The sequence below is a fragment of the Marmota flaviventris genome, chromosome 13 (genome assembly GCF_047511675.1).
Source record: "Marmota flaviventris isolate mMarFla1 chromosome 13, mMarFla1.hap1, whole genome shotgun sequence".
Classification (NCBI taxonomy): domain Eukaryota; kingdom Metazoa; phylum Chordata; class Mammalia; order Rodentia; family Sciuridae; genus Marmota; species Marmota flaviventris.
Window position 1 is genome coordinate 77,919,074 of NC_092510.1, and position 22,123 is coordinate 77,941,196.

Consider the following 22,123-nt stretch of genomic DNA (forward strand, 5'->3'; position numbering starts at 1 on the left):
AATGAGAGGAAAAGTGAAAGGGGTGTCGTAAGGTATACAGACCTTTTCCATATCATTCAGAGTATCACTGATTAGATAACATTATTCATCAGCAAGGGAGAACTACAGACTTTTCTGTAGTCCTTAGACAAGTTGCTTTTAGAACCTAAGAAAAATTTTCAAATCTATGACCACTATTCATTAGATCAGACTTCTTTGGAATTTAGAATCTTAAAAATTGTTCTATTTTTGTTTCCTGTTATTAAAACTATGGTTGATTGTAGCTGTATTCATTGTTTCTTGATTAGAACTTCACCTTCTGCTTTCATAGAGTTGCCATATAATTTATTGTTCAAATAAGGATACCTTTGAGAGTGAAATGAAATGCCATAGCTATTTATTCTGGTACAACAGGTATAAACTCTGATATGTGGTTATCCTTCTGTTGGGCCACATTGGACGATTACATGATTCTTCCTATCAAGGAGCTTACAACTAGAATAAGCTAAAAGAGGAACATTGCTCACACAATTGTTTGGTATTTGCTTTAAGGTTTGACTGTAGAAGCAAAGTTGTGTTATAGTCTGTGTCATTAAAAATACTTCTTGGAGCTGGGGATGTGGCTCAAGCGGTAGTGCGCTTGCCTTGCATGCATGCAGCCTGGGTTCAATCCTCAGCACCACATATAAATAAAGATGTTGTGTCCGCCGAAAAATATAAAATAAATATTTTTAAAAATTCTCTCTTTCTCTCTCTCTCTCTCTCTCTCTCTCTCTCTCTCTCTCTCTCTCTCTCTCAGAAAAAAAATACTTCTTAAACATTTTTGTCATAGCTGGGCATGGTAGCATACACCTATAATCCCAGCAACTAGGGAAACTGAGGCAAGAGGATTCCAAGTTCAAGATTAGCCTCAGCAACTTAGCAAAACCCTGTCTCAAAATAAAATATAAAGGGGGGTGGGGATAAAGTGTCCCTGGGTTCAAAAAACAAAGTAAACATTTGTCATAGTTTGTTTTGACTTTTTAGACCCATGCTTTTCTTGATTTAAGAGTATTTTTGAAATAAGAAAGTTGTATTAGATGAGCCTTCCATTTTTTATAGTTTATAATTATTTATTAGATTATCTTGGAATTCCTATAGCACTGTCTATCAGGATAATTGTTGATTTTAGCAATGTCTGTTAGGGTAAATGTGGAATATTGTTTACTTTTAAATAATTTGGATGGAAAGATTAGTAGGATAATAAGGGAAACTCAGAAGTCTTCAGTAATTTATTTTTTTAGGACAATGCTTATCTTAGTGAATAGACATAATAAACACTTTAATATCTTTTGGCAGTGTGTTGAAAATTGAAGCTAATGTTGCTCCTTTTTAAATATTATCCATCAGAAATGAGCTATTCAGAGCTGGTTAATTCTATAAATATTGACTCAGGAAAGGTATAATGATTAATAAAATTAAGTGTTTTTAGCATACCTTAAAAGAAGCCTCCATCACTAAAATGTCAATGATTAAACATTCTGAACAGCAACTTAACTTTTTAAATAGATGGCCCATTATGGGTTGGAAGCTCAATAATGGGCCATTTATTTACTCATATAAATGCCAATTCTCTTTTAAAAATGAAAATAAAGTAGATGACCCAGTTAATACATTTAAAGCTAATGATTTATACAGAAATTAAATATGTCATGAAAGGTTATGAGAAGTTGAGTGCTCAGACCAGTGAAGAAATTTAGATAGACTAGATAGATGGACAGATTCCTATACCTGAGTCGTTTCATTTGGAATTTAATTTTCTAAAAAATAGTTTTGAAAAAGAATTCTCAGTCTAACCCTGTGAAGTAAAATCCATTGTTACAAAGATCAGCTATTATAATGACCAATTTTTAAATTTAAATTTTTAATAAAAATTATGTTTTGTTTTAGGATGGTATCGGCAGTGCAATATTATTCCTTATAGCAAAGATGTTGACCTAGGGATTTTTATACAAGATTACAAATCTGATATTATTATAGCATTTCAGGATGCAGGACTTCCACTCAAACACAAGTTTGGGAAGGTCAGTAACAAAACTTGTCTTTATTTTATAAGTGACATATCTTAATGATAGAGTTGATAGTATGTAACTCAGACATAATTTTTTTTTGTTTTAATAGCAATAGTTTATTTTGGCAAGTGTTGCTGGTATAGATGTAGCAAAATTTTTTTAAAAATAAGTGAGTTGAGTAAAATATTTTAAATATAATTGGGGGTCCAGTTCTGAGTAGATCACTACATTTGCCTAAGAAAACTGCTCAATATGAAAAAAAATGGAACACTGCACAATTTGTGTGTCATCATTGCACAGGGACATGCTAATCTTCTTTGCATTGTTCCAATTTTAGTATACGTGTTGCTGGAGCTAGCAGTGCTTATATAATTTTGTCACTCCGTATCAATGGATTCAATGGATGTTTGTTACCACTTATGATTTCTGCACGATTTAATGAAAAGCTTGGAAAATCTGGCTTTTAATCTATCAGAGAGGAAAGAAGGATCTTGGACTCTTGTAAATGAATTTATTGTTACTTTATTAGGCAATAATAAAAATTTAATGTAAAAAGTAATCCTATCCACTTTATCTGAAGTTATATTGTTTCTCATTAGTCATTTAATTTTATGTTTATCTCTGAATTAATGTCATTATAATTATCAACACAAAACATTTCACTGATTGCTAGGGGGTAGAAATTTAGAATCATTTTAAAGAAGTACTTCAATTTCTTGTTTATCTCACATGTCTTAAGTTATAGCAGTTTCCTCAGAGGTCTATTTCTCAGGGATAGGATATTATGGTGAAGATAAAATGTTACTCCAGACAATTTGATTTCTATGCTCCTAAGCCCATGACCCTTTGTGATCATCTTGCTCTTAATTTGCCTGTCCCAGGGGAAGTATTATCCTGTAAAGCAAGTAGAAATATATTTAGTCTCTGGAAAATTATTTCTTTCATCAAAAATAATCATCCTATTTTTCTAAAAAGGTTTAATCAAATATTTTCCTGAGGTCTAAGTCAAAGCAATAGAGCTTTTGTCATTTAACATTTACTGAACATTCACCATGTCTGGTACTGTTCTCTGCACCTGGAACACGAAGATGAATAAATTACAGTTCTTATCTTTGAGAAGCTCACTGATTTGGAGGGTGGAGGGGACACAAATTTTTATGTGACTACTAATGAAATAGACAGCTATACCAAATCTGATGGACACATAATTATTTATAGGATAAGTACTTTAAGGAAATCCTCTCAATTTTTTTTCTGTACCTTAATTTTTTATTTATTCTTTTATCATGTATATAATGTAATGATCTGTGCTAGTATGTGGTTATATGAAATGCTGCTTTACTTACTTATCGATTGATTATGATGAGAGACTTATTTCCTGATTGTTTTTCTTGGTTATTAAGGAAGTAATTTTTCTTTGGATCCTTTCCTTCTTTAGTCAGAAAGGGACTCTGGAGCAGAATGTTTCCATTTTCTCTGCAGTGATAATTTTAACTACCATAAGTCATTTACTCTGAGTTGTCATCTGTTGTAAGAAACATTATTTTTATGTGCATTTAAGAAATTAAACATTACTACTGATACATCCTAATTTCAGAGGTGCTACAACTTGAAAAAAACATGTATCTTAAAATTAATGCTCTGTATATATAAAAGATAAGAATCCTTTTATTTTTCTAAATTTTTTTAAATGTATTGCCATTATTTCAATCTATGAAAGTTTTCATCTTCACCCTAGGTGGAAGACAGCTTGGAACTATCCTTCCAGGGAAAAGATGATGTAAAACTTGACATTTTTTTCTTCTATGAAGAGACTGACCATATGTGGAATGGAGGCACTCAGGCCAAATCAGGAAAAAAATTTAAGTACGAATCAGATAAGTATTTATTAAAAGTGGCTATAGAAGTAATTTCAGAAAGAAAAAAATAGGGGAGGGCTAGGGCTCAGTGGTAGAGTGCCAGCCTTGCGTATATGAGGCACTGGGTTTGATCCTCAGCACCACATAAAAATAAATAAGTATATAGTGTCCACCTACAACTAAAAAAAAAAAAATAGTTTTGAGGCTGAGATTGTGGCTCAGCAGTAGAGCGCTCACTTAGCATGGGCAGGACCCAGGTTCAATCCTCAGCACCACACGAAAATAAAGGCATTGTGTTGTGTCCATCTACACTTAAAAAAATAAATATTTAAAAAGAATAGTTTTAAAAAAACAGGGGAATAACTGAAATAAAAAGAACCCACATTTGTCAAGACTCCATTATTTAGTTTATGCTTTCTTAGCTTACCCATAGAGTCTAGTTATACCCGTGAAGGGAGAACCTCCTATAAGGACAGTCTGGGAGGAGGAGATATTCCTAGGTTTATCAATTGAAGGAGTCATGATCAAAACTCTGAAGTCATCAAAAAGAGAATATCAAAGCAAGGAACACAAAAATCAAGCTCAGAGAATAAAATAAAAAACACTGCCCATCACAGTTATAGGAGTCTGATAATTATATAGGAATGGGTTAGGGTTGGTAAGGAGATAGTCATGGTGAAATGAAGTTTAAATGAGTGCTGGGCAAGCTTTAGAAATGTGCCTGTAATATAGAAATAAAGAATATACTTTGGGCATAACAGCTACCATAGTTTATCAATGAATGATGTAACAGTATTTTACATGTGACTAATAAAGGGAAAACACTGTTATATGACACATGATTCACAGATTGGGAAGAGAGGTGTTCAGAATTGATGAAATTTAGTATGTTAGATTGATACTTAAATTTTTTAAAATGCTGACCTACTCAAACTCTTATATTGAATAAGACAAAAATGACATTAGAGTACCTGCTCTCTTCTGTAATGCACACCATCCACGGAGTGGGGTAGAATGGAAAGAGAGAGTGAGCAAGAACACACCAGCCCAAAGAGCATAGGCTTGGGTCAGGCAACCCTGAGAAATTTCATCTCCACCCTAACTTTGACAATTCAACTTCTCTGAACATGAAGTGCCTCATCTATTAAATTTAGGTAAGAACTACTGTATCAGCACTGTTCTGAACACTGCTATAGCACTGTTTCAGGCACAACCCAACCTGAGGATCTGTGAGGCTCTGAGAACTTAAGTGTTATTTGTTCAAGTAAATGAAGCAGTCAGACAGCAGTCTGTATCTAGAGTTCAGACTTGTAACCACTATTCACAATATCCCGTACATAACTTAGTGCTTAGTACTTAGTAAGTTAGCAGCATTTAGGGACTTATTGATATTGTTATCTAGTATTATTAATTTTATGATTACAATGTGATCACTATCATTAGTGCCATTATCATGGTAGTCACGTGACCAGTGGCATAAATTTACCTCACCAACTACCTGAGATTGGGGCTTCTATTAGTTAATATATTTGAGCCATTGAACATAAAGGAGAATTCTATAAATAGGAAGGATTTCCAGACTCATCCTGATTTCTTCTAAGTACATTGACCCACCCTCCTGGGATCCCTGAATTTTTATCTGAAGGCAAGGAGTCTTTATGTAAGATTGAACTTGTTCTGAAAGTTTGAGAGTAGTTCAAACCTTTTTTTCAGAGTCATAAAGCATCCCCAAACTGATGCTGATCCTAGAGCACATTCTTGAAGCTTTTATTATAGTTTTTCTTTTCTTTCTAAATGACAAAAAACTCCTTTTTGCTGGGTAAGCTCTGATTCAAAGAATTAGAAATTAGTAAATTAATGAATCAGAAATTAGTAAATTAATAAAACAGAAATTAGTAAATTAATAAGTATATATTTGACTGTCATTGCGGCTAAATGAACATGAGGGTTAAATGTTTTAGACATTCAACTATACTTTGTTTAAAATATGAAAGAGATGCCAATTTTAATATATAATTAGGGGGTTTTTGAAAAATTTGTTTTAAAGTATAACAATAAAATATAGTGCATGGAGCCAGTGTGCTTGCTTTAGAATCCCAGCACTACATTTAACCAACTACATTACTTTGGGCAAGTTTTTTCATCTTTTTCCAGAGTTTTCCCAACTGTAAAATGGAAATAATATGATAAATTGCCACATAAAGTGATTTTAAGGATTAAAACAGGTAATTTTTAAAAAAGAAAGCTATGAAGAATGACAAGATGCGTGGAGTAACCAGGCTTTGTGGCACACATTTGTAATTCCAGTAGCCAAAAGGCTGAGGCAGGAGGATGGCAAGTTCAAGGCCAACCTCAGTAATTTAGTAAGGCCATAAACAACTTTGTGAGATCCTGTCTCAAAATAAAAAATAAAAAGGGCTGGGGGTGTGACTCAGCCCTCTAGGGTTCAATAACCAGTATCAAAGAAAAAAAAATGTCATGAATGCTAAGTAATTGTTACCTGTATTATTATTAGTAGTACTAGTGGTAGTAAACTATTCCTCCTCTTAGTCTTATGAGAAATGTACAGATTAGAGATCTGTGTAATTATCTCAGTATGAAAGTGCCACATCTGTTCTTAAAGAACTCATACAAGAGTGCCACCCTTTTTTTAAAGAAAGATAATTTCTAGAGCTAGTATTAGAGTCCTTTTGTTCCTAAATTTCCTTCTAAGGGGTGAATTTTTCTTCTTACTGACATGATATGAAACTCATAAACCTCAAAAGAACTATTCATTTCCAACCGCTACATTTCTGGATAGAAAAAGCTTCTTTCATTCTGCTTCAACTGCTCTTTATAGTAGCAGTGTTTGGGAAGTGTGAAGTGTTCTGACTATTTAACAAGAGAAATGAGCAGTGATAGAACTGTCTGGACAGATGGTGTGAGTCCCAGATTTTCTATCACGTTACTGTGACCTTAAAAGGCAGAGAAAAGAACAGGAGATGGCTGTGTGAAATAGTTTCTTTGGAAGATTCCCCTAGCCATATGCCATTTTCATTCTTTTCGGCACTGTTTACTTTAAGGAAATCTATTTTTAACACTACCATTCCTAGGGGGGAAGAACCCAAACCTTTAAAACTAATGTAAGGGTCTTTTTATCTTTTATAATACTCTATTTTTTATTCATGTGTAGTTCATGCTGAGAAACATTATAGAAAGCGTGCCATTTTTTAAGAGACTGAAAGGAACTCTGGAGAGAAAGATTCTCTTCTTTCTAAACTTTACTCTGCTTGCCTACAGAAAAATGTCTTGGTCATAAGATTGAATAATAATTTGAATATTAACAGCAAAAATAAAGATACAGCTAGCAGGGTATCTGTTAGATATAAGGCACTATGATAGGTACTTTATGTATTTAATTTTAGATAATCCTTATATTGTCACAGTGGGCTAGGTATTTTCACCAGTTGTTAGACATGAGGAAACTACAGCTCAGAGAAGTAAAGTAATTTTATTCAAGATCATTGGCCATGAATGTCAGAGCCAAAATTTAACCTCAGACCTGTTCAACTTGAGCCTAAATGTTTTCTGCTAAGAGTTAAAAGGGTAAGTGAGTTAATGTAACTCATTTAGAACAGTGCCTGGCACATTGTAAGTACCATGTCAGAATTAGCTACTGCCACTACTATCATTACTATGCGGCTATTACTACTGCTATGCTGTATAGGCACAAAGCATAGCACTGACTTAGTTTTCTATTCTCTGGGCAAGCATTTTCTTACAGGTATCATAACACTCATTCTGTTCACTCTTTTTAACTCCTGAACATAAAGTCATCTTTTATCAAATATTCAAATTCCAAATTTTGTTTTTAACTATTGTCTTAATTTTTTAAAAAAATATTTTTTAGTTATACATGAGCACAATATCTTTATTATTTTGTTTATTTGTTTTTATATGGTATTGAGGATCGAACCCAGTGTCTTACATATGTGAGGCAAGTGCTGTCACTGAGCCACAACCCCAGCCCTTCATTTTTTGTATCTATTTGTCTTCTTGAGAATTTAGATCACTAGTAATAAAAAATGGTGAATATAAAACTGTGCCTCCAGAATGTGAAGTTTTTATTCCACAACTTTACAGTTACAGTTCCTGGTTAGGTTTCTTTGGGTTATTTCTTACCTATCCATCTAAATCAGCTGGTGTGAATTTTAGAGGTAATCATAATAGTTAACTTTTATTTTATTTTATTTTTGGTAGTGCTGGGGATCAAACAGGGCCTTGAGCACATGCTGGGCAAATGCTTTACCACTGAGCGCTATCCCCAACCCAATAGTTAACTTTTATTGAATTCTTACTATATGCTAGACACTACCACACTTTTATGTGCATCATCTTGTTTAACCCTCAAAATAGACTTATAAGGGAGAGTTTAATATTGTTGTCTTTAATTAATGAATGAGGAATCTAGTTAGAGCTAAGACTCAGACCTAGGTCAGTATCACTTTAGAGCCCATGTCCTTACTATAAGCCCATGTCCTTAATACTAATCTTTTTAGTATTATGAATAATTCTTCCATGAAAACATAGTTGCAGTAATACAGCTACTGCTGCATCCTCAAATAGGAAATTTTCCGTCCCTAGGCTGTGAGTGGTTCCTTATATCTTCTTTTTTTTTTTTCCTTATATCTTCTTATATTTTTATATTTTCAGTTTCTGCTTATTGGATAGATCTTCAGAAAATTTGGATTCATACTTGGAGAACTACATTCATATCCGAGTGTGACTCCTTTGTAATTTATTACTTCATTTCTATAAAATTTATTTCTAACTAGTCTATTTTCAGGATACTAATGTGAATATAACTTAGTTTCTGCTCTCAAGGATCTCGTAATCTAGACCATAAAACAATATAACATTAAAGTACTTTATGTCAGCAGTAGAGTAATTGAACTATGTGCAATCTATAGTTGAGGTGCCAGATCAACCCTATCTAGAAACAACTGCAAGGAAGTGTAATTTCAAAACAGGTTGATTAGGCAGACTTAAGAGGAGTATGGAGAAAGTCCTAATAATAGGTTTAGTTAACTATTTTTTTCTATTCTGATTGTTCCTTTTTTTAAATTTAATAAAGTCTGATAGTATATCTTTGCATAAAATAAAAGCTTTATTAGGGATTTTTACATACACACAGGAATGTTATTGAACCATTTAAAAAAAAAAAGAATGAAATCCTATAATTTGTAGCAAAAATAGATGTAACTAGAGGACATTGTTAAGTAAGCCAGACCAAAAAAGATAAGTACCGCATGTTCTCTCTTACGTGGAAGTTTTAAAAAGTTGACTTGAGTGTAGAATACTGATTATTATCATTTGGAAAGAGGTGAGGGATAAAGAGAGACTACATTTGATCAGTGCTCATCATATACATGTATTGAACTATCATTCCATTAATATGTACAATTAATACATTAATAAAAATAAATAAAAGGAAATAAGGTCAAATTGTCTTTATTTGGCCATATCATCATACATAGAAATTTTATAGCTTTGCCATTGAGGTCATCAGCGATTATATATCACATTTATTATTTACCCCAAGCTAAACTCCATGCTCAGTAAATATGTTAAATGAATTAATGAATGAATGGATGTGTGGATTAATTGATGTTTACTGATTCTGAAAAAAAAGTGAGCCTTTTAGAGCTTTGATTCATTGCCAGATTGCCTTTCTAAAAAATGATACAAATTTTTGTGTAATCAGCATGAATGAATGAGAGTGCAAACTTTACTACGTTACTGAGTTTTGCAATTTAATTATAGTCCTTCATGACTCCCCTGATAGTTCCTTTAAGTAACTTTTTTTCACTTTTTCTCATTAATCTAATATATCTTTGAAGCATCATAAAAATGGATCAGCCATCCATGGCAAGTTACTAACAGTTATTACCTTTCTGTTAACTTTTCCAAACATCTATTGGCTTTTAGTGGTGCAAAGCACATCTTTTTCCCAACCTTTCAGTTGCATTTTCAAAATTTATCTATAAAATATTACAATATATCTGAATATTTCATTTTGAATATTTGTTAGGCACTTTTTATTTAGAGACTTCTATATCTAAAATATACATGTGTGATTTTAGTTGAGTGAGCTTCAGGTTTCTCCATAACATGAAGATAACACTGCATACCTCATGGCATGTAATGCTTATATTGAATAATATTGTGAAATTACCTGATTCAGTGCTTGACACATAATAGATTCTCAGTTGTCCACTGATTCTGAGTTAAGCAGGCAGAACCTCGAAGTCCAGTTAGGGAGGTTCATTGCCATGTAATAATTAGAAAAAAAAATCACAAATAGTGAATTAAAGCCTACCAGATGTAATAAAGATGAATACAAACTTATACTACATAATTGCAGAGAGACAGTCTGTAAGAATAAAACAAGTACAGAGAATGCTGAGGTAAGAGTAGAGGCAGCACAATTTGAATATTGCTATTAAATTAGATTGAGTTGGCTCTAAGAAAGGAGATTTAATCTGAGTGTAGAAAGATGATATTGAGCAATATTGGTGAAGCAGTTAATTGACAGAAAGACTTAATATTTGACTGCAGAGTCTTTTGTTTAATGTAATAAACAATAGAATCTCTTAGGGCTTTAGGTGGGGAATGTAATAAGATACAAGCCCTGTTGAGGAATACTGTTATAGCTAATATGTGTAGGCATGAAGAAGTGAAAGAGACTGTTAGTACAGAAACCTACAGAAAAAGCTGGTATAGTAAGCTAGACTTAGGTGTATGAGAACCTATGCTAAACAGGAGGTAATTGGGAAAAGTAGTAAAATGAAACTAAACAAACAAACAAACCCTCCATGCCTGGCTATGAACAAGGGAGTCCTCAATCTGAATGGGAATTCAAGAACTCTTAAGGATTCAAAGTAAAACATAAGTTTATAGTCTAGAGAAGATTAGGAAATAGAGAATAATCATTAATATTTTAATTGAACTGTAACACATACACATAAAGGTACACGTACAGAAAGTGTTTAGCTCCAAAAATCATCCAGTAAACAATCATGTAGCTAGAATCTCAGTCAAAAAATAGATATTTGGAGCCAGGTGAGGTGGCGCAGGCCTGTAATCCCAGCAGTTGAGGAGGCTGAGACAGAAGGATTGCGAGTTCAAAGCCAGCCTCAGCAAAGTTAAGGTGCTAAGCAAGTAAGACCTTGTCTCTAAATAAAATACAAAATAGGGGCTGGGGATATGGCTCAGTGGTCAAGTGCCCCTGAGTTCAATACCCTGTACCCACCTCCCTGCAAAAAAAAAAATGATATTTGGACCTGGTGTGGTGGTGCACTCCTATAATCCCAGGAGGATCACAAGTTTGTGATTCTAGACAACTTAGCAAGATCACATCTCAAAATACAAAAGGCTGATGTTGTGGTTTGAAAATAGAGTGTTTGCCTAACATGTACAAGGCCATGGGTTCAATCCGTGGTATGGCAAAAAAACAATATTTACCAGCATCCCAGAGGCCTATATATTTGCCCTCACAATCAACTCCTTTTTCCCACAAAGATACAACTGTCCTGTCTTCTAATATATAGTTATACCTGGTTTTTCATTTTGCAGAAATAGAATCGTGTTCCTCATCTTTGTGTGTGTGTGTGTGTGTGTGTGTGTGTGTGTGTGTGTGTGTGTGTAGTGCTGGGGATTGAACCCAGAGCCTTGTGCGTGCCAGGCAAGCACCCTACCAACTGAGCTATATCCCCAGCCCCTGATATCTTTTCACTGAACATTATGTTTGTGAGACTCATTCATGTTGTTGCTATTGTTCATTTTCTTTGCTGTATGTGTTTGTACTACAAGTATTTATTAAGTCCACTGTAGTTGGCTACTGGGGTTGTTTTCAGCTTGGGGCTATTTTAGATGATGCTGTAGTAAACATTCTACACAGTACCCTTGTTCATGTTTGTCTTAATCCATTAAAATACAATAAACTGGGTGGCTTTTAACAAGAAATTTATTTCCCACAGTTCTGGAGGCTTGATGTACAAGATCAAGTGCCAGCATGATTGGGCTCTGGTGAGATCTTTTGGTGCTTGCAGACTGTCAGCTTCTCCCTCTGTCGTTATATGGTGGGAGGAGCAAGCAGAATTCTTCAGGCCTCTTTTATAAGGATACTAATCCCATTCATGACCCACTCACCTCCTAAAGTCCCCACCTCTTAGTACCATTGCCTTGGAGGGTTATGATTTCAATGTGAGAATTTTGAGGGGACAGAAACATTCAGACCATAGAAGTAGTGTGGGATATAGCAATACAGAAAGTGTGGGATAGCTTCCTCATAGGAAATACAAATATTCATTCTTTTGTTTACAAATAGTTTTCAAATGTTGGTTGTACAAATTTACACTTCATAGGACTTTCATTGATTCACTTTCTTGCCAACACTTGGCATTGTGAGACTTTTTAATTTTAATCATTTTGGAGGATGTGTAGTGTTACCATGTTGTAGTTTTAATTTCCATTTCCCGAATGAGTTGGTGAGGGCCACCACTCTTTCATTTTTATAGATCATTTATTTGCTCTTTTTTGTGAGGTACCTATTAAATGTTTTATCAGTATTTTATTTGAGTTGTCAGTCTTTTTTCTGTTTGTGGCTTAAATTATACTGAAAATAGCTTCTCAATTTGTTATTTTTTTCTTTTCACTTTCTTAGTGGTAACTTTTGTTCAATGAAAGTTCTTAATTTGGGGCTGGGGATGTGGCTCAAGCGGTAGTGCTCTCGCCTGGCATGCGTGCGGCCCATGTTCGATCCTCATCACCACATACAAACAAAGATGTGTCTGCCGAAAACTAAGAAAAATAAACATTAAAATTCTCTCTCTCTCTTCCTCTCTCTCTGTCTCTCTCTTTTTTTAAAAAAAAAAAGTTCTTAATTTTAATGTAGTTCAATGTATTGTAGTTGATATTTCTTATGTCCTTTTTATGTGATATGAAGTAAAGATCAAGTTAAGGCCAGGCACCATGGCACATGGATATAGTTCCAGTACATTGGGAAGCTGAGGTAGGATTGCAAGTTCAAAGCCAGCCTCACCAATTTAATGAGACCCTGTTTCAAAATTTAAAAAAAATTAAAATGGCTAGGGATGTGGCTCAGTGGTAAAGCACCCTTGGGTTCTATCCCAGCCCTAAAAAAAAAAAAAAAAAAGATCAATCTCGACTTGTTTTTGTTCACCTGTTTTCTGCTATCCTTTTTTTTACTATCCTTTTTCTGTTCCATTCCAGGGTACCACATTGCATTTAGACACCCTGCCTTTTGAAACTTGATTTTAGTCAAAGATTTTAAATAAGTCACTAGTAATACCAGATTATCTTCCATTATTGTAGTTCCTAAGTCTGCCCAGTCAAAGGCATTGGATTTGCCTCCTCCTTTAAATTATTCCTTGGTATCTCTATCTGGATATAATCTCTTGCTCTGAATTTTTATAATTTTTTTCCCTTTACTTCCCTCATGCTTTATTAAAGTACTTTTGCTGATTTGTCAGTCCTTTCTAAGTGATAAATAAAATCAGTCTTGGTACATTGGTACATCATCTATAGAGCTAAGTGAGATCTGAACCCTACTTGAAACTAAATCAAAGCCTCTTAAGTTTATTCCACATTGTTTTGTGAAGATGATAGGATGATATCAGATTAATGACTTGATCCAACCAGCACCTTTGGAGAATTAAAACCATAAAATTAAGTTGTTAGTTATTTTCAATCACTGTGCTTCCCTAGAAGTTAAAGACTAGAGTTAGATATAGAGTCCTCCCTCATTGTCTCTCAGCCTTATAGATTGATACTATTCTACTGTAGTTATAGCTCTCAAAAAACATTTGTCTCTTTAGTACATACAGCTGTGAAGCTAAAAAGCAAATTTGAATAATTTCTTTAAATGAGTGTATTTAAAACATTGACTTTTCTAAAATGATCTCGTACTTTCTGCTCTATTTATGTCTTCATATTTTATAACATATAGATTATGTCTTAGGTCTCCTTAATTACACCTCCAAACTGCTAGTGAGTAGCAGGTGTAAAATTGAGGGGTTGAGGGAAGAACTGTGAATAAATGTTACATGGTAAATTGTATACTTATACATTATAAGAACTGGTAGCTACTTATATAGTGAGCTTGGGGTTTTGTTTTGTTTTAAGAGAAGATGCCTTCAGAATGAATAAACAGCAAATCTTTCATTTGTATAAAGTAAAAATTATATATTTTTGAAATATATATATATTTGAATATAATTCTGTAAGGGGTTAAGTTAGGTAATATCCTAAGAGAAAACAAAACAAAACAAAAAAACATGTTTCTACTAAAAGACTTAGACACAAATGTTCCTAGCAATTTTATTCATACTAGCTAAAAAAGTAAAATCATCCTAAATCAATGCACATAGTCTGGTGACCAGTTATACAAATTATGATATATTCAGATGATAGAATACTATGGATGGATGCATCTTCAAAATATTATGCTAAGTAAAAGAAGTAAGGAACAATACATACTGTGTATTTACTTGTATTTTATTTTGCTGTAGCACAAGCAAAACCAGTGATGAGTGTACTAATATTGGGGGTTGCCTAGGGACCGGGTGGGTTGACTACTGAATGGCAAGGAACACAGGAAACTCTGGATGGTAGAAGTGTTCTCTATCCTGATTAAAATGGTGGCTATATAGGTTATACATTTGTCAATATTTATCACTTAAAATTAGTACATTTCATTCTATGTAAATTATACCTCAAAAAATTGATTTAGGGGGCTGGGGTTGTAGCTCAGCAGTAGAATGCTCGCCAGCACGTGCAAGGCCCTGGGTTCGATTCTCAGCACCACATAAAATAAATAAATTAAATAAAGGTATTGTGTCCAACTACAACAAAAAAATATTTTTTTATAATTGACTTAGGTTAAAAATATTAAAAAATATTTTGTGACTTTGATATTAAGAGAAAAGAATCCAAGATTTCTATATTAAAATGCAGAGATACATGGGAACAGAAACAATGAATTTGGCAAGGGCAGACCTAATTGTAATGAAAAATTTCAAGACTTTTGCATTTGATTAGATAAATTGGGTTATCTGACATCAAAATAAAAGAGGCCTTCTGTATTTAGCATGAAATTTGAAGTCATAATTTTAATTTCCATTTTTGAGTATTTAAGTTATTTCTCTGAAGAGAAATGCTAGTAAAATTGTGGAAAACAAATACAGCTAATGTCTGATTTTCATTGATGAGCTATAGATCTAGTTTTTGGAAATTATTCAGCAGACATAAAAACGTCCTGAGTCTTTGTCCTCTAGCACTGAAGACAAATTTTATGTATCTTTTAAAGTGGTTGTTTTTGATGTGGTTGTTATGTACGTGCATTCAGGTAAAAATAGGTAATTAAATGATACCTATTTTTATAGGCTTTAATTGGCCTATATATTTTTAAAGTATTTTTTTAGTTGTAGATGGACACAATACCTTTATTTATTATGTGGTGCTGAGGATCAAACCCAGTGCCTCACATGTGCAAGGCACGTGCTCTACCAGCGTCATGGTCTGCTTATTGATATACATTTTTTTTCTTGTTTCTCCTGTAGCACAGTTGACTACTAGTTTGGTCCCTGAGGCAGAGGTCCTATAGGGATCACATAGCAGAGTTTGCTGTGCATATTCCTTACTGGACAGTAAGGGTAGGTAGGATCACTCAATTTACAGTGGAAGTCAGTGGCAAAATGAAGTTCATAGGTAGAAATTTACCATATAAAACCCGTACATTCTCTCTTCTATCTGAGTATGTAAATACACAGATAAATATGTAACATAGTAGTTTAGGACAGGCCTGAAGAATGAAATTAGTAAAGATCTTAGAGATACTGTATTTCAGCCTAGACTCTGAAAAGTATATTAGTAATTCCTGTATAACTCTTTTTACTCTTTATTTTCCATGGTGGGATTGTGAAGTATTTAGTGTAAAAAATGATTTAAAAAAAAAATACGAGGCAGCAAAGTTACTATAACTTTGGTTTTCAAGAATTGAGTTTAATTTTTACCTGACTGTTTAAGAGCAAGATTGGTATGATGACATATAATTAATGTGACAGTAATTCCTCACTTTGTCATAATCTGTTTGCTACAGACACAAAGTACTGTGAATATGTCTTAAAGATACAGCTGAGCTAAAAGAATAAGTAATGATGAAGCAGTATTTAAATATAATTTTCAAATTATAAGCAGAATAAATAATAAATCTGAAATTCATCTTAAGGAAACCAATACCAAAAAATATTTATACATGCTATGTGAAAAAATAGATTGCTCACAAAGAAGCACCAAGTATACCTTAGCAACAGTTGAGCCTAAAAGATAACAGAGTGACATCTTCCAAAAGCCAAGGAGAAATAACTGCCAACTTAGAATGTTATGTTTAGTTAAAACTAACATCAGGTATGAGATAAAAATAAAGACATTTACATATATACAAAGACTTAAGAAAGTTTATGCCTCATAAACCCATTCTTAGAGACATATTAACAACTTGGAGGGAAAATGTGATACATATAAAATAGTGGTGAGCCAAAAAAAATGAGAAAATGTCATTAAATTTGTTAGCCATTGCATATAAAAATAATGATGTCGACAACTAACTTATTATATTAAAATGAAAAAGGTCAAAAAGGAAGACTCCTGACAGTTGAGGAGAAGGTATGATATGTCTTTGTTCAAGGAGTAAAGTATACTAAGTTACATGTTTAAGAAGAGGATAGATATTGCACATAAATTTGGTCTTTAATAGAAAATGTTATAGTGAAGTAAGTATGTTCAGTAGCTAGAATATAATTATCTAAAATGTCCAAATAAGCAGAGAACAGAAGGGAATATATTAATCCAAATGAAGATAGGAAAAGTAGAGGAGGATGTCAAAGGAAAAGTATGGTAAACTGAAAACATGTAAAAATAATTATAACAACAATCAACATTGTTTTAGATACCAATATGAACACTTTACATTTATTCTTTCTACACTAATATCCCTCTGAAGTGTAGGTACTGTTATTATCCTCATTTTATAAATGAGAAAATTAAGGTACAAGGAAATTGGCCAATGTCACACAATTAATTACTGATCAAGCCAGAATTTGAGCCTGGGTATTCTGGCACAAGACTAGTTCAAAATAAGTACACTATATAATTTAATACAGTAAATGTAAGCAAATTAAGCTAACCTATAAAACTTCAAAGATTATTCAAATGGGAAAACAAAATTTAGCTGTATAATACTTTCAAGAGGCATACCCAATGCAAAATCACACAGGAAGTTTACAAATTACAGGGATGGAAAAAGAGATACCCAATGGTATTAACCAAAGAAAATTAGTACTATGATATGGTTATCAGACAAGATAGAATTTAGGGGGAGAAATAAAGTATTAGAAGGTCTGTTATATAATCTTTCAAAGAAACAGTTCACCAAGATGAAATGCTATTCATGAGCTTCTCTTGCCTGATTGGCTGAAGTTTCAAGGAGTATGTTGAATATGAGTGGTGAGAGTGGGCATCCTTCTCTTGGTCCTGTTTTTAGAGGAAATACTTTAAGTTTTTCTCTGTTTAGTATGATGATGGCCTTGGGTTTGTCATATATAGCCAATATAATGTTAAAGTAAGTTCCTTCTATCTTTAGCTTCTGTAGTGTTTTAAAGATAATGGGCATTAGGCTTTGTCAAATGTTTTTTCTGTGTCTGTTGAGATAATCATGTGATTCTTGTCCATAACTCTATGTGGTAAATTATATTTATTGATTTGCATATGTTGAACCAACCTTGCATGACTGGTATGAGAACCACTTGATCTTGGTGCAGTATCCTTTTAATGTGTTTTTCTGTGTGATTTGCCAATATTTTATTAAGACTTTTATATTTATCAAGGATATTGGCCAGAAGTTTGCTTTCCTTAATGTGTTGTTGTCTGGTGGGAATTTTTTAAATTGAGGGAATCTTTTAAACATACTCCTTAATAATTAATGAATTAAAAAGGAAATTATAATAGAAGTTATAAAATATTTAGGACTCAAAAGATGTGAATGTACTGTATACTAAAATATACAAGCTATAGTTAAAGGGTTAGAGCTAAATTTATAGCCTTAAAACCACTTAACTGAAAAATACACATTAAAAAAATCAAACTTCGAACTTGGAGAAAATTAAATAACAATACAGACAGCTTGAGGAAAATGAAGAAAAGAAATCAAAAGAAGAAATTAATGAAATAGGAAGCAACCAACAATTCCAAATGCTGATTCTTAAAGATTTAATTTTAAAACTAGTAAAATAAATGGCATCTAGCAAGACTGAGAAGAAAAGAGAAAAAGTAAAGACAATATGCAGTGTTCAAACCCATGATGTCTTACTCATTGTGTCCTTAACTATATTATGTCAACTCTCAGAAAATACCATGGATGACTTTAGGACAGTAAATGCAACAGTTAGGCAAAAATGTGAAAAAGAATAATTTTCTAGAAAAATTTTAACCAAAATAAAATCAAGAAAATTCACATAGCCTATATTCATTCAAGAAACTGAAATAGTGATCAAAAATCCTTCTTTCCCCTTCTTTTCCCTACTAAGACATTTATGCCTAGAAAATATACAGGAAAGTCTTACCATACCATTTAAAATAGGTTACCCCAATATTATATAACCTATTTTAGAAAATAAAAAAAGAGATATCTAGGCAATTTATTTTATGAGACTAATATGAAATATGGACATGGGTAATCTAGAAAATTTTAAGGGAAATTATAGTCCCAAAGAACACAGATGAAAATATCCTAAGTAAATGAAAAATTTTTTCCAGTGTATATTAGTATAATTCTCCATATTAAAGTATTAGAAGGGAACTGGGGTTGTGGCTCAGCGATAGAGCTCCCGCCTTGCACATGCAAGGCCCTGGGTTCGATCCTCAGCACCACATAAAAATAAATAAATAAATCGGGTTTTAAAAATAAATAAATAAGTATTATAAGATTAAAGGGAGAAAAAACTGCATGGCTGTTTAATAGATGATACTTAAAACTATTGATAAGGTTTTGTAATTAAAAATAAAAGGCCTTTTAAACAAAATAGAATTTTTGAAAATATAACAAAAACCTAGAGTGAACAATCATATTTAAATATAAACTTTAGAAGCCTTCCCACTAATATCAGAATGTCTGCTAACCCAGTTTGTATTAAACAGTTTGCTAGAGAAGTTAGGCACTGGAATAACACAAGGAAAAGAAATTAGGAGTTAGAAGAGATAAGATCTATAATGAGAATAACCCATCTGTGTTTTGCAGGCAATTCCTATGAAATTATGGCCTACTCTTCCAACTCAAGAGTTGAATGCAAACTTAACATTTAAAAAGGTCCAAGTTCAATTGTAGTCAATGGTGTTTCTATCTCATTTAGGTTCGCTAACTAGTAATAATAAACAGTGGTCTTCTAGAATGCTGGAAGAACTTCCTTTTCATCTAGCAATTATGTTCATGTATTATAAAATTAAACCAATTAAGTTACTTTCATCATCAACAAGTAGCTATGGATTTTAAGAGTTTCTGTTAAGAAAAAATATATTCTATACCAACTGACTCTTAGTTCTGATTACTTTTTTTTTTAAGAATATCAATGGTTGTGGATGGACACAATATCTTTATTCATTTATTTATTTTTATGTAGTGCTGAGGATCGAACAAGTGCTCTACCACGGAACTATAGCCCCAGCCCTCAATGGTCATTCTTTTTTTTTAGAGAGAGAGAGAATTTTAATATCCATTTTTCAGTTTTCGGCGGACACAACATCTTTGTTTGTATGTGGTGCTGAGGATCGAACCCGGGCCGCACGCATGCCAGGCAAGCACACCACCACCTGAGCCACATCCCCAGCCCCTCTAATTACTTTTTTAGGCAAAAATCGAGCAAAGTAAACATGGTATGAAAAAAAAAATAGATGGAAGAATTGTGTGTGTATGATAGTAAGATCCCTTAAACTTGTTTTCTGATTTAGGGTTGCTGTAGTCTAAATTTAAATCACATTTTGGATCCTGTCCAAGGGCTTTGAAGTACAAACTCATCAGCCAAACTTAATCCTAGCTTTAAAGCCCAAGGTAATGTTGCAGACCCATGGTGTACTTTAGTCATAGGCATTATTTACTGGTAACCTGACAGGGTGGGTGGCATGTACTCTTCTGTGCCACTCACCCCCCTTCCTCTCAACAATCCTGTTTTATGATGAGTGTTCCCATTTTATGGTTTGTTTATCTTTACTCTTCTCTTAGGAAACTAGGTGGGGTTTTTGTTTGTTTGTTTCTGAATGGATTGAAAAATAATTGGGGAAAAGAAGCCACAGAAAGTTTAGAGATATTTCTGTTTGGGAATAAAAATTCACATTCTAGTTAAATTGTCTTTGTGTTATTTTTACGTTGTTTATATATTTAAATGGTTTGGGTTTTCTCACAAATCCTTCATTGTCCAAAACATGGCTTTCATAAAATCTTTAGCATTCTCTTCTATCCTGTCTATTCTAGTTCTGTTATTTTTCTCTTCCAGCTCTTTGATGAGAGACTATAGAGGCTAATACTTTGAAGAGTGTTCTGGACTAACTTACTAGACAGGCCATGATCTCACCTGAACTCAATTTCAGTGTGACAACTTGATAGGACAGGACAGGTGGCTATTCTGCTGACCAGCATTTGATTGGGGAGGGTGGAAGTTAAAGATGGGTGGATATGTCTGATGACAAAATAAGCAATTCCTTGAATAGGAGTATGCAGAATAAAATAGGGACAAGCAGCTGGTGGGTCTAAGCTATATCTTGTTTCTTTCTCAGCTATGAGATTTGCTGTGGCTATCTTTTCACAGAAGCCAGCTGGGACAGCCCTTTAACTGCCACAACCCATTGGTTTTTGTAGAAGGCACTTGTTGCTATCTTTTCAGTTTGTTCGGTCTCATTTTTATGTATGGCTTTATGTTTCTTTGATGGTAAAACACGATATTCAAAGGCACAATATATAAGAAATGACCTTTTCTTGGAGAACATCTCAGGTCCTATTTCCACAATGTTATTTAATCTAAACTCTAATATGTTATTTTTAATTAATTTTATGGTACTAAGGAATTGAACCCAAGAGGCTCTTTACCACTGAACTTCTATTTTGAGACAGGGTCTAACTGAGTTGCCCAGACTGACTGAATTTGCAATCCTACCTCACCCTACTCAGTAACTGAGATTATAGGCATATATCACCATGTCTGGCTAATCCTCTAAAGTTTTAAATTTCTGTGATATCTTCTGTTGCCACTTCAGGTTTCATTACTGAAAGTTCATTCTATGTTGTGAAGAGAAGCAGCATTTCTCAGGAAAAAAACAACACCTAATATAGGGAGGTATATATGTACGTGTATACACACACACACACACACACACACACACACACACCTTACTTCAAGCAGACCTGCTAGTTTTAGCTTTCCTATGCAATACATTGGATTTAATCTACTTGATCCAAAATGCCTTTAAGAAACATGTACTGGTTTAATTACTGAAACTTACCTTCTAATTGTTGTAGTTCTACAATAGATATAGTTAAATTCACTATAACTAACATTCCTTAGGCTAGTTTAAAGATATTTTTTTAGCATTTGAGGGAAAAGTAAGAAAGACAAACTATAGGTAGGATCATGAAGATATGGAACCACAGGAAAAACCTGGGAATGCAACTTGGAGTCATGCTTATTCTATATCCTTAGGAAATTGAGGTTGTACAAGAAAAGAAAACTATTTTTCTTTATCTTTTGGTAACTTTGCTTTGACACCTCTTTCCCTAGAAATCTTCCCACAGAAATTCTAGGACTGACTTTCATTTGTATAACTTGGATACATTCCCATCTCTGAACTGATTATTATAAATTACTGTTAGATTTTTCTTACCCATCTCTGAATCTTAGGGGAGGGGTTAGCTGTTACTCATATGAACTGGAAATAAGGGAGGAAAATTGGGGTGGTGTTAGCATTTGAAGAGAAAGGAATGTTGGACAATTAAAAATATCAAATGTCCACTTTCTCTGTTCCCAAAGCTGCTTAGTTGGAAAGGGCTGTCCTTCAACCAAAAATGCACTAGTAACTGGGTTCTCCTGCTGGACCTTCCACTGTGGGAGCCTAACCCCTCCCCACAATGCC

The 22,123-nt window shown here is 33.4% G+C and overlaps 1 protein-coding gene and 1 non-coding gene across 14 annotated transcripts in view; one reads left to right on the forward strand and one right to left on the reverse strand.

The window, feature by feature from the left end:
• Fktn (fukutin) overlaps positions 1–22,123 on the forward strand; it is a 94,696-nt gene that overhangs the window by 38,186 nt on the left and 34,387 nt on the right. For 10 of the 13 annotated variants that reach the window (XM_071600809.1, XM_071600813.1, XM_071600810.1 and 7 more), the window contains 2 exons: positions 1,909–2,042; positions 3,769–3,896. In XM_071600809.1, coding sequence (XP_071456910.1) covers positions 1,909–2,042; positions 3,769–3,896 — 262 coding nt within the window. Of the gene's footprint in view, positions 1–1,908; positions 2,043–2,376; positions 2,532–3,768; positions 3,897–8,581; positions 9,868–19,623; positions 22,110–22,123 lie in introns of those variants that run through there. The other 3 variants (XM_071600814.1, XM_071600815.1, XM_071600818.1) reach the window with 3 other exon arrangements.
• LOC114098821 (U6 spliceosomal RNA) lies at positions 2,287–2,389 on the reverse strand. Its single transcript, XR_003583791.1, has one exon. It is a non-coding gene; the product is annotated as a U6 spliceosomal RNA (small nuclear RNA).